The sequence below is a fragment of the Syngnathoides biaculeatus genome, chromosome 22 (genome assembly GCF_019802595.1).
Source record: "Syngnathoides biaculeatus isolate LvHL_M chromosome 22, ASM1980259v1, whole genome shotgun sequence".
NCBI lineage: Eukaryota > Metazoa > Chordata > Actinopteri > Syngnathiformes > Syngnathidae > Syngnathoides > Syngnathoides biaculeatus.
In genome coordinates this window covers 10,163,553-10,179,683 of record NC_084661.1, presented here as the reverse complement: position 1 = coordinate 10,179,683, position 16,131 = coordinate 10,163,553, and the positions used below count along the sequence as shown (strand labels likewise).

Here is a 16,131-nt window from a genome sequence, read left to right as displayed (position 1 = left end):
TCTGAGGGACTGGGAAGAAAATTACAAGTTCTATTTAAACTCGGCCGCTTCACTCGTGGAACTTTTGCACCAACGCTGCAGCGTTACAGTACTCCTGACTCCTTCGAACGACAACTGCGACTACTTGTACTACTATGCCCAGTACTTACTCTACCACTAGTACTACTCATTTTAGTGTTCCCATCAGCACTATTACAATCACTACTACGACTACGATGACGACTCCTACTGAACCTACTACAACTCCCAGCACCATACTACTACTACTACAACTACTAATATTACCATCATTACCACTCCTAGTGATATACAATACGATAGAGAGGTATCGAGTGTGGTATAGTAAATGGTATAGAATATATAAGTACAACTGATAAACACCAGTACGACCAATACTACTGTTACAAGGACTGCACAATTAAAACAACTACTACTACCACAAGTCTTACAAGTACTACTGTTTCAACCGCTACTACAACTACTGCAGTGCTATCAGGACTAGGGTGACTATGTAGTAATACAGGTCCCAGCTCTAACACTACTAGGACTACTCCTACTGCTGTTATTGCTGCAATATTTCTATCACTACTACTCCTACTCCTACTTCCAATCGGCTACTGCTACTTCTATTACTACTAAGTCAACAACTGCAAGCAGTACTATCGTACTACATCACTACTTGTAGTATCAGTATTACAGTACTCCCAGCTCTACGATTACTGCTACAACTCCTGCAACCACTACACTACTGCAATCATTACATCTATTATTGACACTACTAATATGCCTACTACTATGAGTACTACTTTTATGACTACCACTGGTACTTAAGAATATTACTGCTTCTACTCCTACTACCACCAAAATGATTTCTACTAATAACACTAAAAGAGACTACTAATGCCATCACAACTAAATATGCTACCACAGCAAATAAAAAAATACTGCAACAACCGCTGCAAGTATTTCAACAGTACGCACCTGTACCACCCCTACTGCAACTATAATTGATCCTACAAAGGTGACTTCTATTACTTTTCTATTACTTTCAGTAGTACTTTTCTGACTACTGCTACAACAAAAGTATTAGCGCTTCCAGCCTAAAAGTAGCGCTAACGACAAAATTCGAAGATCGAAGACTCAAGCGTCCACGAGGAGAGCGAAACATTCACAACTGCGTGCTTGATAACGCGTCATGTTCACATCTTTTATTGATCCCAGACTTCTCCTCTTCTCTTTTTTCCCCCTTCTCGCAGAAAAGAGAAAGAAAGAAAGGAGGAGATGGAGTGAAATGAGAGGTCAGGCTGGGCCAACGTGGAGAAGCTGCAACGTGTCCACATTGTAAGCAGGCAGGCTGGCTGCTTTGTGGCCCTGCCAGCTTTTCTTTTCTTTTTTCAATCTCTCTCTCTTTCTTTCTTTTTCAGCTCCACGTCTTTGAGCTGCAAAACGTTTTGTGCATTTTAACCATCATTTTGTGTGTTTATTTCAATATTCAGGCACGCAGTGTGCTGACACAAAGCATCATTGGGGGACGTTTAATGGGTTTTATTGCTGGGGCGCGCTCCCGTGCGTAATTACGCACGAGCAGACCCATCTCTTTGCTTTCGTGTCGTAGGGATGAGGAGAGTTGAAGGGAGGCCGGGGCTGACCTTGTTAATGTTCACGTGCAAAACGTAAAAATGCAAAGCGATCGCTTGTATCGATCGGTGACGTCACACCCAACCCCGCAAAAGCCCAAAGTTAAATGGAAGAGTCCGAGAGGAAGCAACCTTACTTCAAGCCCGTCAATTGTGTCAGTGATCGTCCTCATCATCGCGAACCAAGTTTTTTTTCTTTTCTTTTTTTTTTGTTACATGGTTGTAGACACCCACCAGCCCTGCATCCCGCCCCCCGTGCGCTCGGGGCCCTCCCCAGAAATCTTCGGGGCATATAAAAGCCCCGCTAAGTGATTTGTTGAGGCAGTAGGGAGTTTCTGCTGGGGTCTGGATTGGAGTTACACACGCAGACCGGACCCTACCGTGTATGAGTGGCGTTTGAGGAGACGAACAAAAGGACCCCCCCTGCCGCAAAGAATCTACATGTCTAATATTTAGACATGTTCAGCTTTGTGGATATTCGGTTAGCGCTTTTGCTCAGCGCAGCTGTGCTTGTGGTGAGAGGTCAAGGCGAGGATGACAGTAAGTATTCACTTTATAACATTGATGTGCTTGTTTTGGAGGGAGGGGTGGGGGCAGATGGGGGGGAGGGATTGATAGAAGCACTGTGGCCCCGTCAGAAGTGGACACGGCCCTGGAAAGAGAGAGGATGCTCATTCTGGATGCCTTTTTTGGGGTTCTCATGGAGCTCCGTTTGTGGAGGAGTGGATTGTGGGTCCCCCCCCCCTCCTCCTCCCGCTCCCCCCTTGGCGTGCACATAAACGACCTGTGAACGTCCTCCTGAAGGAGCGCAGCTGCGTCTCCTCTCTCTGACAGATGTTTAGGTTCAGAAGCGCCATCAGTAGAAAAAGAAATAGAACAAAGTTTTAGTGGACAAAAAGTCTTATTTGGAGCAATTTGGGGGAGGGGGGGGGGGGACAACCTAAACAGAAGTAAAGTAACTGTGTTATACACTTCACCAAATTAGAATATGATCACTTAAATTCATCAACCCCGAAAATCATATCCCGTTAGTTCCTATTCGGATCCTCAGATTACACGAATGATTATGAAACCCAAAGTAGGTTGGATCAACGAATTGACACTGGTTTTGAATTGGGAAAAAAAATATATATAGATGTATGGGTGAAACTAAAATCTAAATCTGATGTTGAAAAACAACTATCTTCAAATGTTGTAGAAAGTTGGGGGGGGAGACAATGGAAAAATTGCTGAGGTGTGACGTCGAGGCATCAATTAATCACAGCGGAGGAGGAGGGGTCTCCTTTGTGGGGCAACAGCACCATCTGGTGGTTAACTCTAATACTGACACCTCCGTCCCTTTAAAAAAAAAGACCTCAGACGCCCAGTTGAACACTTCCTGTTTAGAAAAGCTAAAAGCGCGTCTGCTGGATTGTTTTTTTTTTTTTTTTTTTAATCTTTTAACACAAATGATACAAATCAAAGTAATACATGTGCTAAAAGTTTCCATCTTGAACTGTTATCTTACTGTACTGATGATGCATGCTGAAAGAATCAAAATGGCAAAAGGCCCAAGGAATCACATGCCGCAATTGACAGAATTCATCTTGCGATGTTTTGTTTTTTAATTATTATTTCGGAAGAGTGTCTGACGCTCACCTTGTTGTCGCCCCAGGCACATTTGGCAGCTGCACACTAGACGGACAGTTGTACAACGACAAGGATGTGTGGAAACCAGAGCCGTGCCAGATCTGTGTTTGCGACAGCGGCACAGTGATGTGCGACGAGGTCATCTGCGAGGACACTTCTGAATGCGCCGACCCCATCATCCCAGAGGGCGAATGCTGTCCCATCTGCCCCGACCAAGACGGTACTGCTTCACCCTCCGTCCTCCTCAGCAGCGTTTATGTTTTTGGGGTTTTGTTTTTGCGCTGACAACTTGGGCCCAGTCTGAGAATCCCCCCGGACGGACATCCTTGCACGCCCTCTGGGGATTTTCATAGGACTTGCATGGGATTTGTGCACACGTCATATATTGATTGGCACTGTAAATGCCTCACTTCCTTCGCAAATTTTGTTTAGCTCATTCTTCTAAAAAAACGGGGCTCGTTTTTTATCGATAAAATGTCTTTTTTTACCGATTTGGAGGCACAGGAGCGAGCAGCCTCGACTAGTACTAATTGAGTCATGGGTACGTGAACGGTAAACACGATGACAACAAAAAGCACAAATTACGTTAATGACAGTAAAGTTTGTAAACGACAATAACAATGGCAAACAAACAGTGCGACAACAAAGTTTGTGATAAAAAAAAAAAAAACCCGAGTGAGCACAAAGCTCACAAGCGGTAAACGTATTGACAGCAAAGTTTGTTCTCGTTAACCTGACTGACGATAAATTTCCCGAGTGATGCTAGCAACAAAGATCGTAAACGTTTAACCGAGCGATATCAAAGTTTGCATACGACACCGCAGTTCGCAAAGGATGAAACTGACTGACGACGAGTTTCACACACGAAAAACTAACCCCTGTCAATCATATGTCCTACGTCTGCAGTTTTAGCATGTGACGCCACCATTTGTCTGCATTCTATGTTGTTAAAAAGCAAAATTGCTAACTGGCCTGCATGGTCACAATGACAGGTGAAGGAACTGATGCTATTAGTGTGATTTTCAAAAATATATGTAATGTTGTTGTCAAAACACATCACACCTCTCCATAAACGATTCTCTCCACTGCAATGAATTGTCGGCATCTTTCGTTAGCCGCGATACGTAGCTTGTATGTAAACTCATCAGGTGAACGGCATGTGACTTTTTGTCCCTCCTTCTCCCCCCGCAGGACCCGTGAACCCCCAAGAGGTAAGGTCACCTTTGATTGACCCTCAACGTAAAGTCTCCTTGCAGATATTTCCCGTTTAGCTTCTGCAAGCTAGATAGCCCGCGTGGTGTTAGCCGCCTAGCTTCACTCTGTTTTATTTGTGTCTGTTCTTAGGGAATCAAGGGAGACGTTGGTCCCAAGGGAGATGTGGTAAGATATGCATTTATACTCATTATTATTTGATTAGCATTGTGTGACATTAGTACTTTGTCTGGTTGTAAGAGTAAATCCTAAATTGTTACGCTGTCATCAGTCTTGTTAGCGCACCTTTGGGACATTTTGCCCAATTTTTGTTGCATTTCAAAGGACAAATATTCAACGGTACTAGCCTGCTAAGCTCTAATTGGCGGTGATGTCACTGAGGTCAGAAGTTCAAAAGGACGTTAAAAGTTCAAAGACCAAGTTTTTTTTAACCTCACTTTGGGGATTGAAAAGAAAGTTTACGTGTTGTGAGTTGCACAAATTGATGATAAAGTTATTGTCTAATCTGTATTAAATATACTTTTTTGTCACAAACAAAACAATATTTCGCAGCTAATGGTCCACCTGATATCCTTCTAGGGTCCCATGGGTCCTCCTGGAAATGATGGAATCCCCGGACAGCCTGGACTTCCTGGCCCACCCGGCCCCCCTGGCCCCCCTGGCCTTGGCGGAGTATGTTCAAGTCATATTTAATAATATCATAACGAAGACTGAATTATAATTTGTTCGTCATAACCTTTTGCCTTCTGAGATTACGGCGTTAAACAGCCCAGCACTCAATTGTTTACCTTTTTCCCCTTTGACAGAACTTCTCTCCTCAAATGAGCTATGTGGACCACTCCAAGTCCAGTGGCGGCCCACCCATGCCCGGCCCAATGGTATGGTGGCTTTGCACCAACACACCTGCTTGCTCTCGCTAAATCAGGATAGCCCTAGTTCCCGAATGCTTATGCTGACTTTTCACTCATCTTCGTCAACAGGGTCCAATGGGTCCTCGTGGTCCTGCTGGACCTGCTGGATCTTCTGTAAGAATCCCTCTCATCAACTCCTAGTCACGCTTCTGAAATATGGGCATTGTTTGGTAAATCTTCTGGGTTTGTTGTTCATCAGGGTCCTCAGGGTTTCACTGGTCCCCCCGGAGAGCCTGGTGAGCCCGGAGCTTCTGTGAGTATCCTCGAGCTTTCTTTTTCACCCTTCAGCCCAACCTGCTGTTCCTATTCGCACTTCAATGCAATCGTCCTTCTGCGTTCCAGGGACCTATGGGAGCTCGCGGTCCCGCTGGCCCCCCTGGAAAGAACGGAGATGATGTAAGGGAGTTTATTGATTCTAACCTTAACCCCAATCCTAACGATTGGTTTTTCCAAAGACCCATCTTTTAGTGTCCCCAACACTAACTATGTTGCTGTGCGTCAACAGGGTGAGGCTGGCAAAGCTGGACGCCCCGGTGAGCGTGGCGCTCCCGGCATGCAGGTGAGTACTCCCCACTGGGAGAGGGGCAAAGATCAAGCGAGAGCCTGGTTGACAATTTCCTCCTGCTGCAGGGTACCCGTGGATTCCCCGGAACTCCTGGACTTCCCGGCATCAAGGGACACAGAGTGAGTAGGGAGCACCTGCAGTGTGACACTGGGATGATTGTTGTTGTTGGGTTAATGTCTCACCTCTGATTTTGTCCGCAGGGTTTCAATGGCTTGGATGGAGCTAAGGGAGATGCCGGACCTGCTGGACCTAAGGTAAGATTAACAACAGAAGGCTGGCCTGATGTCCTAAAGTTCTTCACATCCGGCAAGCCGTGTTAAACCATCTCTGTGTCTGTCTACAGGGAGAGGCTGGTGCCTCTGGTGAGAACGGTATCCCCGGTGCCATGGTGGGTTTTTGTCTCTCCTCCATCAATCAGATTCTACTCATGGAGACAGTCTTGACAGAATGAAGACTAAAATGTGGTTTTTGTCCACCAGGGGGCTCGTGGTCTCCCCGGTGAGAGAGGCCGTCCCGGACCTGCTGGCCCTGCTGTAAGCGCTTCTAGCTAGCCCATGAAGGCAGACATGTTTTATTTCCAATCGTATCCTCTGTCTGATTTGATTAACGCTTGGACACCTCCTCTGCAGGGTGCTCGTGGTAACGATGGCAATGTTGGCCCCGCTGGACCTCCTGTGAGTATTTGTCATTTCACTTGCAGTTCCGCTGCGCTCATATTCTTAGGAGTTGCTAACATCCAGTGTCTTCATGTTTTAGGGACCCACTGGACCTGCTGGACCCCCTGGATTCCCTGGCGGTGCTGGTGTGAAGGTCAGTTATCCAAAGAAGTTTCATTGATGACTACAGTATTACCACGATTTGTAGTTTAGATGTTTGTACTCATGTGGTATTTGGTATCGTCGGTCACATCATCTCCCAAAAGAATCAAAATGATGAATATTGAGCAAGTAATTAACAATTTAATACAGTTGATATCCACCAGGTTGTCATCAACTAACTGGAATGACATAAGGATAAACATTATGAGAAGGTGACACTACGACAATATGACATATTTACTTGTTATTTTCCTGCTCAGGGAGAGACTGGTGCCCAAGGAGCCCGTGGTTCTGAGGGAGCCCAGGGAGCTCGTGGTGAGCCCGGTAACCCAGGACCCGCTGGAGCTGCTGGCCCTGCTGTGAGTATACATATGGATATCCATTCCACATGTTCTGAGAAGGTAACCTAACATGGCTTCCGTAGGGTGCTCCAGGAACTGATGGTGCCCCCGGTGCCAAGGGAGCTACTGTAAGTATCACAGTCACGGAATACATTTGGTACACTCTTACACAGATCAGGAACTGGCTGTGACACCTGTGTTCTCTATCCTTCAGGGTCCCGCTGGTATTGCTGGTGCCCCTGGTTTCCCAGGTGGTCGTGGTCCCGCTGGAGGTCAGGGTGCCGTCGGTGCTCCTGGTCCCAAGGGTAACAATGTGAGTGGTCAATAGAAGATATTTGGTTTTAGAATTGCATACAATATTGACTGTCTGTGTTTCTATCATCAGGGTGACCCAGGTGCTGCTGGTCCCAAGGGAGAGCCTGGCGCCAAGGGAGAGACTGTAAGTTTCAGCATACATCCATGGATTTATCATTGCTCTTCATATTGTGTGACACTATAACAAAACTTGCCTGGTGTCTTTCCTTTCAGGGCCCCGTTGGAATTATGGGACTTCCTGGCCCATCTGGTGAGGAGGGCAAAAGAGGACCTCGTGGAGAGCCCGGTGTTGGTGGACCCCGTGGACCTCCTGGAGAGCGCGTACGTTGCAAGCTAAATTTGTTGTCGTCTTTTTTTTCTTTAACTAGTGAAATTTTTATTTCTTCTAATTATCCACCAATTGTCATGAAGATTATTTAGAAGCTCCAGCTCACAATTCTGGTTTTTGTTCTTCCAGGGTGCCCCCGGTGCCCGTGGTTTCCCTGGAGCTGATGGAGCTGTTGGTGGCAAGGTGAGTTGGCGAATAGCTTCCTAGTTGGTTCTCGTTCTTTTATCACGGGAACGAGACTTTTGTTTTAACCTTACGCATGTGATAGGGAGCCCCTGGTGAGCGCGGTGCCACTGGCCCTGCCGGACCTCAGGGAGCAACTGGTGAGGCCGGAGCTCCTGGCGCTCCTGGTGCACCTGGAGCCAAGGTGAGATTTGCTCTGCATTACTTACATTTAAACATTTCAGTATGGACAAGCTCTAAACAGGCAGAATCTCTCCACAGGGTATGACTGGTAGCCCCGGGAACACTGGCGCTGATGGCAAAGTTGGACCCACTGTAAGTTCAAATTCTCTCAGGAAAGGTCTTGAGAACACAGTGGACACGATTCTCAACTTGAAATCATTTTTAAGGGTCCTCCTGGACAAGATGGATCCCCTGGACCCGCTGGAGCCACTGGAGCCAGAGGCCAGCCTGGAGTTATGGGATTCCCCGGACCTAAGGGAGTTGCTGTGAGTGCAGCACTCTGAACGTCCTGACGTTAGTTGGAAAGCCAGCATACAAGCTGCATCAGACACTGATTTTTTTTTTTTGTTCTCTTCTTTAGGGAGAGAATGGCAAGCCCGGTGAGAAAGGACCTGCTGGTGCTATGGGTGGCGTTGTAAGTGTTATCATTTTATTTGAATTAAATTTGTCTGGTGTGAAACACATCGTGTTCAATGTCACATCCACGTAAAGTAAATCAGATTCCTTTGTCCGCCTTAGGGTGCCCCTGGCAAAGATGGTGATGTTGGTGCTCCTGGACCTTCTGGCCCTGCTGTAAGTATCACCTCAATTACGTGTCTCACTGTAGAAGCACAAAGCAAACGTGTAGGCAGGTCTGATCATTTTGTGTTCTTCTTCAGGGACCTGCTGGAGAGAAGGGAGAGGGTGGCCCTGCTGGACCTCCTGGATTCCAGGTGAGTTCGAGAACACAAATGTAGCTATTTAAACTTCGGTAGGTAGACTTTTGGACGTATATCAATATTCTGCTTCTCTCCCGCAACCAGGGTCTTCCCGGACCCCAAGGTGCTACTGGTGAGACTGGCAAGCCTGGTGAGCAGGTAAGAGTCACGGGAAATTCCAATTACGTTATACACCATCATGATATTTCTCAAGGGTTGTTGATTGGTAACCATGTCTCCTTTGATCAGGGTGTTGCTGGTGAGGTTGGACCCCACGGTCCTTCTGGACCCAGAGTGAGTATCCTACAATTAAGCTAAACCTGGTTCCTTGGGTGTCGTCGGCTTCTGATTGATTCTGACTCTTTCCCTATCTTTCTCTCAGGGTGACAGAGGTTTCCCCGGTGAGCGTGGTGCTCCTGGCCTCGGTGGTCCAATTGGACCCCGTGGTGCCCCCGGCAATTCTGGTAACGATGGACCCAAGGTAAGTTGGAGAAACTGTTCTTGTTGAGGTCCATGAGCTTTGTACATATTTTTTCGGTCTCACTTTTATCAGGACTCATACGTCAAAGCAGAAACAAAAAATGATCTTTTGCACAGCAATGAGATCTCTGATATTATTTGATGTTGTGTAGCTAGCTAGCGAAGTTTACACTAACTATCATGGTACACGCTTAAATCCTAAATTCAAATGAATTTTCAAATCAGCACTGACATTACTGTCCAAAGCCTTATAAGAAAAAAAATCTGTTGCTCATGTTAAGATAGTTTAAAAGTTCCCCAGTTTGGTTTTAAAGGTACTGGTGTGTATTTATACCTCAAAGGTAACGAACGGTACACCAAAACATCATCAATAATTTTTCTGTTTTTCTTTTTAGTAGATGTGTTCAAAGCATGTGACAGCATTAATAATAGGAAATTATTCATGAAGTTGTATCCGAGGGAGGTGCCTAAAAATATAGTGCAAAGGATACTTTATTGATAGGCTACTAAAATACTGTCCCAACTCCATTTGGTTTAAGTATGGAAAGAGAGAGGGGGGGGGGGGATTCCCCACACCTCCAAGGCTTCATTTTAATTGACACATGGATGATTTGTCCAACGAGTTGGAAACTGCATGAGTGGATAATTGGAAATTTATTAGTTAAGCATATCATGTATGCAGATGACCTCGTGGTCCTCAGTCAGGTTCAGAGAATGGTGTGGAACATCATATTAAAAAAAATAATGCTGCTAAGAATGTCATAATGATCAATAAAGCCAGAAGATAACAATGGAAATTTTTCCTGATGATATAATAATCTCACAGTCAACTCAACCATTTTATGAAGGATCAAAAAACAGAGGATGAAGACATTTAGTAGGATTGTGCGTGTTGTTTATATACAAGGAACCATGCTTCGATGAAAGTTTTTACATTTGATGTAAATATGTATTGGTTTTGGAGTAGAGTGGACTGCACTCTGCACAGATTTGTGGTCAAATCATGTTAAATATGCTCTGAGATGATTACTCACTAAATCTATATGGACAAGTGCAAGTGGAATACAACCGCGAATACCTTTGTAGGCTGTACAAAGAGATGTTGTACAAATTATTTTGCCAGAGAAATGAATCAAACTGAAATTTAAGTGCTACACGGTACCGGTCCCGGATCCAAATCAGAATCAGCTTGCTACCTCTGCTTCTTTTATGACACTTTCAAGTGAATATGTATTTTCTCGTGATTACCTGTATATTTATACCTGATTGTGTGATAGGTTGTATTTTTTTCTCTATTCCTGGACCTTAAGTGGGTAGATTCGGCAAATTGATTCATACAAATCAAATTCATTCAGTGTTTGGAATTCATCGCACGTCTGAGACACCGTGAGAGATAAATTACCGAACATTTGCAACAAAATGACAGTGCATCTGTTTATGTGACCAGGGAGAGCCCGGTGCCCCCGGTACCAACGGTGCTGCAGGAAGCCCCGGTATGCAGGGAATGCCAGGTGAGCGCGGAGCTGCTGGTCTTTCTGGAGTCAAGGGAGAGAGAGTAAGAATCACTCATTAACCCGCTTTCCAAAGTGTGTCAGTGGCGACTGACAAGATCCAGGAGGCCGGAATGAATGTGAACATCACCGTGTTGGAACTTTCTCCTCTCAGGGTGAGGCTGGCGCCAAGGGAGGCGAAGGTGCCCCTGGCAAAGATGGCGCTCGCGGTCTGACCGGACCTATCGGACCCCCTGGACCTCCTGGTTCTCAGGGCGAGAAGGTAACTTGGATTCATCATATGTCCAGGAAGTGGTGCAGCAGCTAGTTTAAATCATTATGACGACCATCCCAGATAAACTCAACAACAGAACAAACGAAAAAGATATGAACCATTACTAGGGAGTCATCTGAGGTTCTTTGCGTGTGGTTTTAGGGTGAGCCCGGCCCCATTGGAGCTGTTGGACCTACCGGCCCTCGTGGTTCCCCTGTAAGTTTTTGTCCAATTGTTTAAAAGAAAAAAACAGACTTACTTTTAATGATTGAGTATTTGTATCTTCAGTTTGTACAAAGGTATATTCTTATGACTTTTCATGCCTATAGGGTGAGCGTGGAGAGGCTGGCCCTGCTGGACCTGCTGGATTTGCTGGACCCCCTGTGAGAACCTGACTTTGTCCATACCATCGTTGAAGGATGTCGGAGACCTTGTGCTGATATTTTGTCCTTCAAATTCAGGGTGCTGACGGTCAACCAGGTGCCAAGGGAGAGACTGGTGAAACTGGACCCAAGGGTGATGCTGGTGCTCCCGGTACCAGTGGACCTGTTGGACCTGCTGGCCCTCAGGTAGGATTTTGTTTTAATCATGTCACTTTTATTCTTAGTCTTCATTCTAAATGTGTGGCTCCAGTTTCATCTTTAAATACATGTGCCGACAGGGACCTGCTGGTCCTCCTGGTGCCAAGGGTGCTACTGGTGGTGCTGGTTCTCCTGTAAGTATTTTGAGAACCTTTGTGTGATCAAACGTGATGGATTTACAAAAACACTTCCGTGGCTTTCAGTTCCTTGTTTCACATCATGTGTTCTTGTGCAGGGTGTTACTGGTTTCCCTGGACCTGCTGGCAGAGTTGGACCCGCTGGCCCCTCCGTAAGTGTCTCGCTCGCTTGGGACCAAACACCTGTTTTATCATCAATGATGACCTCTAAGCGTGTCTCTGTAGGGAGCTGCTGGACCCCCAGGTCCCGCCGGCCCCGTTGGCAAAGATGGAGCAAGAGGAGCTCGTGGTGAGACTGGTCCCGCCGGTCGTCCTGGTGAGCCTGGTGCTGCTGGTGTTGCAGGATCTCAGGGTGAGAGAGGATCTCCTGGTTCCGATGGTGCCCCTGTAAGTAGACGTTGTTTTTCACGCTGTTTATTTGTTTTTTGTTTTTTTTTAGAAAAGATGGACTATTCTTTGTTGGCCTGAACCAACCCAATGTGTCTTTCTATTTAGGGTCCCGCTGGTATTCCCGGACCCCAAGGTATTGGTGGACAGCGTGGTATTGTAGGTCTCCCTGGACTCCGTGGAGAGCGTGGTTTCGCTGGTCTGCCTGGACCTGCTGTATGTTGACCAAGAGCTTACTAATATCTGGCCATTTTGAAAATGCACACTGGTTCTCACGCCTGTACATAAATGTTTCAATTCAGGGTGAGCCTGGAAAGCAGGGACCTGGTGGACCTGTTGGTGCCCGTGGACCCCCTGGACCCGCTGGACCCCCTGGACTGTCTGGTGCTCCCGGAGAGGCTGGTCGTGAGGTCTGAGATGTCACACTGCTCTTTGCTTGTGCCTAATTAGATTCTGATCACTTTGGTAATCACAATCTAGCTACTGCAGCTTGTCTACTTTGCAAAATAATCTAATATGGCCATTCTTGCACAGGGATCTCAAGGACACGATGGTGCACCTGGTCGCGATGGACCTGCTGGAGCCAAGGTAAACAAGTTATACGAAAATTCCCTTTTTGAAACATTCAAAAAATGATTGCATTGTGATAAGTTGTCTCATTGAATGTGCCCTCCATAGGGAGACCGTGGTGAGTCTGGCATTGCTGGACCCCCAGGACCTCCTGGTGCTCCTGGTGCCCCTGGAGCTGTTGGCCCCTCTGGCAAGACTGGTGATCGTGGAGAGCCTGTATGTCTCGTCCTCACTGAAATGTTGAAAATATCATTGCTCTCTGATTCTCTAGTGCTCTGACATTTGACCAATTTGCCATCGCTAGGGTCCCGCTGGTTCTGCTGGCGCTGCTGGTCCCGCTGGTGTCCGTGGTCCCGCTGTAAGTTCCTTGTGGCTTTTTCTCGTTTCTGTGGACATGAAATGGTAGGTCAACCTCACATTTCTGTTTTTTTTTGTCATGAAGGGACCCGCTGGAGCTAAGGGAGACAGAGGAGAGGCTGGTGAGGCTGGAGAGAGAGGCCACAAAGGACACAGAGGATTCACTGGCATGCAGGGACTTCCTGGACCTGCTGTGAGTACCATTTTTTGCCCCTTGATGCATTCATCACAAAACTCCTTTGTTGGATGTCTAGATTAGGTCTTGGTTCAGTTCTTGACGTATTTCTTTTTACATGCTCATGGTGGCTTTTTCTGACTCCAGGGAACTTCCGGAGAGAGAGGACCCGCTGGAGTCTCTGGACCTGCTGGACCAAGAGTGAGTACAATCTGCCCTTGAATGTGAGATGGACGTGTATGGTGGCTACTAATTCTTCACATGCAATATAATATGGTTTTGCTGCATAGGGACCCTCTGGATCTAACGGCTCCCCTGGTAAAGATGGCATGAATGGTATGCCTGGACCAATTGGACCTCCTGGACCTCGTGGTCGCAATGGAGAGATGGGACCTTCTGTAAGTTTCTTGGACCTGCCAAAACTTTCACCTTGGTTAGATGTGAGGGGTTTCTAAGCTCCTCTTGCGTTATCTAGGGTCCTCCCGGACCTCCCGGACCTCCCGGACCCCCCGGTGCTCCCGGTGGTGGATTTGACTTCATCAGCCAGCCTATTCAGGAGAAGGCCCCAGATCCCTTCCGCTCTGGCCACTACCGTGCTGACGACCCCAGTGTTCTCCGCGATCGTGACATGGAGGTCGACACCACTCTGGAGTCTCTGACCAAGAGAATTGAGAAGCTCAGAAGTCCCGACGGCACCCAGAAGAGTCCCGCCCGCATGTGCCGCGACCTGAGAATGTGCCACCCTGAGTGGAAGAGCGGTGAGTGGGCATCTCGAGCCTCCTCGGAAAAGAACTTGCCCACTAGATAGTGGCACTCACTTGTCCCATCTGCTTCAGGTACCTACTGGGTGGACCCCAACCAGGGCTCTCCTCTGGACGCCATCAAGGTCCACTGCAACATGGAGACTGGTGAGACTTGCGTCTCCCCCAGCCAGTCTACCGTGCCCATGAAGAACTGGTACCTGAGCAGGAACCCCAGAGACAAGAAGCACGTCTGGTTTAGCGAGTCCATGACCGGTGGATTCCAGGTGAGAAAAGACCAGATTTTCGTCCACCACAATTTTCTGACAATGAGAACTTGTTGATAATAACAGTACGAACACCTTACAGTTCCAGTACGGCAGCGATGGAGCTGATTCCGAGGATGTCAGCATCCAGATGACCTTCATGCGTCTGATGGCCAACCAGGCCTCCCAGAACATCACATACCACTGCAAGAACAGCATCGCCTACATGGACTCCGCCTCCGGCAACCTCAAGAAGGCCCTGCTGCTCCAGGGCTCCAACGACGTGGAGATCAGAGCCGAGGGCAACAGCCGCTTCACGTACAGCGTCAGCGAGGATGGCTGCACGGTAAGTCTTTGAAATATGATTTGAAACGCAAAATATGAATGTTAGAAAAGGTTTCTGAGCTTTTTATTGGCCTTCCTTCCACAGTCACACACTGGCTCATGGGGCAAGACAGTTATCGACTACAAGACATCGAAAACATCCCGCCTGCCAATCATTGACATTGCTCCTATGGATGTTGGTGCCCCTGATCAGGAATTTGGCGTCGAAGTTGGCCCTGTTTGCTTCTTGTAAAAAGGAGAGAAAACAAGGAAGAAATATGGACATGAAATTGTTGTTTTTTTTCTAGCAGTCATCTCTAAAATCCTATTCTCTTTGCATTCAAAACTCATTTGGCCACCATCAGTCCACACGCTTTAAAACCACTCCACTGAAGATGATTTTTTTATTTTGTTCGTTTTGTTTCCAATCGTGAGACATTTTGGGACTGCCACTCCACAAGGACACTTTTTTTTTTTTAATGACCAAAAAAAAAAAAAAATTGAACAAATCTGTTCGTTTTCAACGGCAACAAGAACATGATATTTGCTTGTGTAAAATGTTTCCCTTGGAGTTTAAGAAAGAAAAAAATCCCGCAAAATTATAGCAATGAAACGCAGGTGACCTTTGCCGTTTTTCGCCCCCCAACTGCGGAAGGACATTAAGGAACAACAAATGATATGTACCATTTTTTTCCTGGTGTTAAATAAATTGTAAAAAGTGTGACGTGTCTCCTTGTTGTAAAATTGTCCCATCGGAATGCAAAAAAAAAAAACTCAAACCAAAAAAAAAGTGCACCTTCATTGCTTTGATGGCTACCTCATAACAAGAAGTCACCGTCATGTTTTTAATTTCTTAAAAAGGAAAGGGTCATATTTTACACAACGTGCCTATTGGGGAGCATGCAAACACGTCAAGGTGCTATAGAACCGACTCAACGAGGTCCCCTTGTTGTGACGGTGAGACGTTCGCTGTCATACTGTAATTCTGACCACTCGTATGCCCGCGGAACCCTTTGGTGCTACTTAATTGACTTGCCTTGTTGTCTTTGCCGTGCAATTGAATTTTTTTTTTTTTTGTAAACGCATGTCATTGTAGATAAAAACAAAAGTGACCATTTCAATCGACATCTCCTGCCCGTTGTTGTTCTTTTCCTGTCTCATCTTCACTAAAGAAAAACTAGCACACATCTCCCGCCCTGTTGTTCATGTTATTTGTTGTCTCAAGACCAAGAAAAAAAAAGAAAAAAACAACAACCCGGAAGCAGACTCACTTTCATGGATCAAAAGGAGAGATTGTGTACTTGTGTTGTACATGTATAATAAATCAAGATGTTTTTAATTATTTTTGCTGGGTGCTGAAATAAAGCATGTGAAGTGGTTCGACTCAGTGGCCGACTTTTCACTGTCCTGTCCTGCAACTGTTGTGAAACCCAAAATGGCTTCCGCGTCGTTCCAGAAAAGTCAGCGTCTGCTACATCGCCGGGTGGCACT

At 46.4% G+C, this 16,131-nt stretch overlaps 1 protein-coding gene across 1 annotated transcript; it reads left to right on the top strand.

The window, feature by feature from the left end:
- Positions 1-1,969: 1,969 nt before the first annotated feature.
- On the top strand, positions 1,970-15,833 carry col1a1b (collagen, type I, alpha 1b). Its single transcript, XM_061809304.1, has 51 exons — positions 1,970-2,177; positions 3,292-3,486; positions 4,458-4,477; positions 4,611-4,646; positions 5,058-5,150; positions 5,285-5,356; positions 5,459-5,503; positions 5,589-5,642; positions 5,732-5,785; positions 5,895-5,948; positions 6,020-6,073; positions 6,155-6,208; positions 6,298-6,342; positions 6,434-6,487; positions 6,584-6,628; positions 6,711-6,764; positions 7,033-7,131; positions 7,197-7,241; positions 7,328-7,426; positions 7,499-7,552; positions 7,642-7,749; positions 7,886-7,939; positions 8,025-8,123; positions 8,201-8,254; positions 8,329-8,427; positions 8,523-8,576; positions 8,681-8,734; positions 8,821-8,874; positions 8,965-9,018; positions 9,109-9,153; positions 9,242-9,340; positions 10,787-10,894; positions 11,005-11,112; positions 11,266-11,319; positions 11,433-11,486; positions 11,565-11,672; positions 11,765-11,818; positions 11,920-11,973; positions 12,047-12,208; positions 12,317-12,424; positions 12,511-12,618; positions 12,743-12,796; positions 12,887-12,994; positions 13,083-13,136; positions 13,221-13,328; positions 13,458-13,511; positions 13,601-13,708; positions 13,786-14,068; positions 14,147-14,337; positions 14,420-14,662; positions 14,747-15,833. Exons 1-51 carry the CDS (start codon positions 2,096-2,098, stop codon positions 14,891-14,893), a joined length of 4,350 nt encoding a protein of 1,449 aa, XP_061665288.1. The 5' UTR covers positions 1,970-2,095; the 3' UTR covers positions 14,894-15,833.
- The last annotated feature ends 298 nt before the right edge of the window (positions 15,834-16,131 follow it).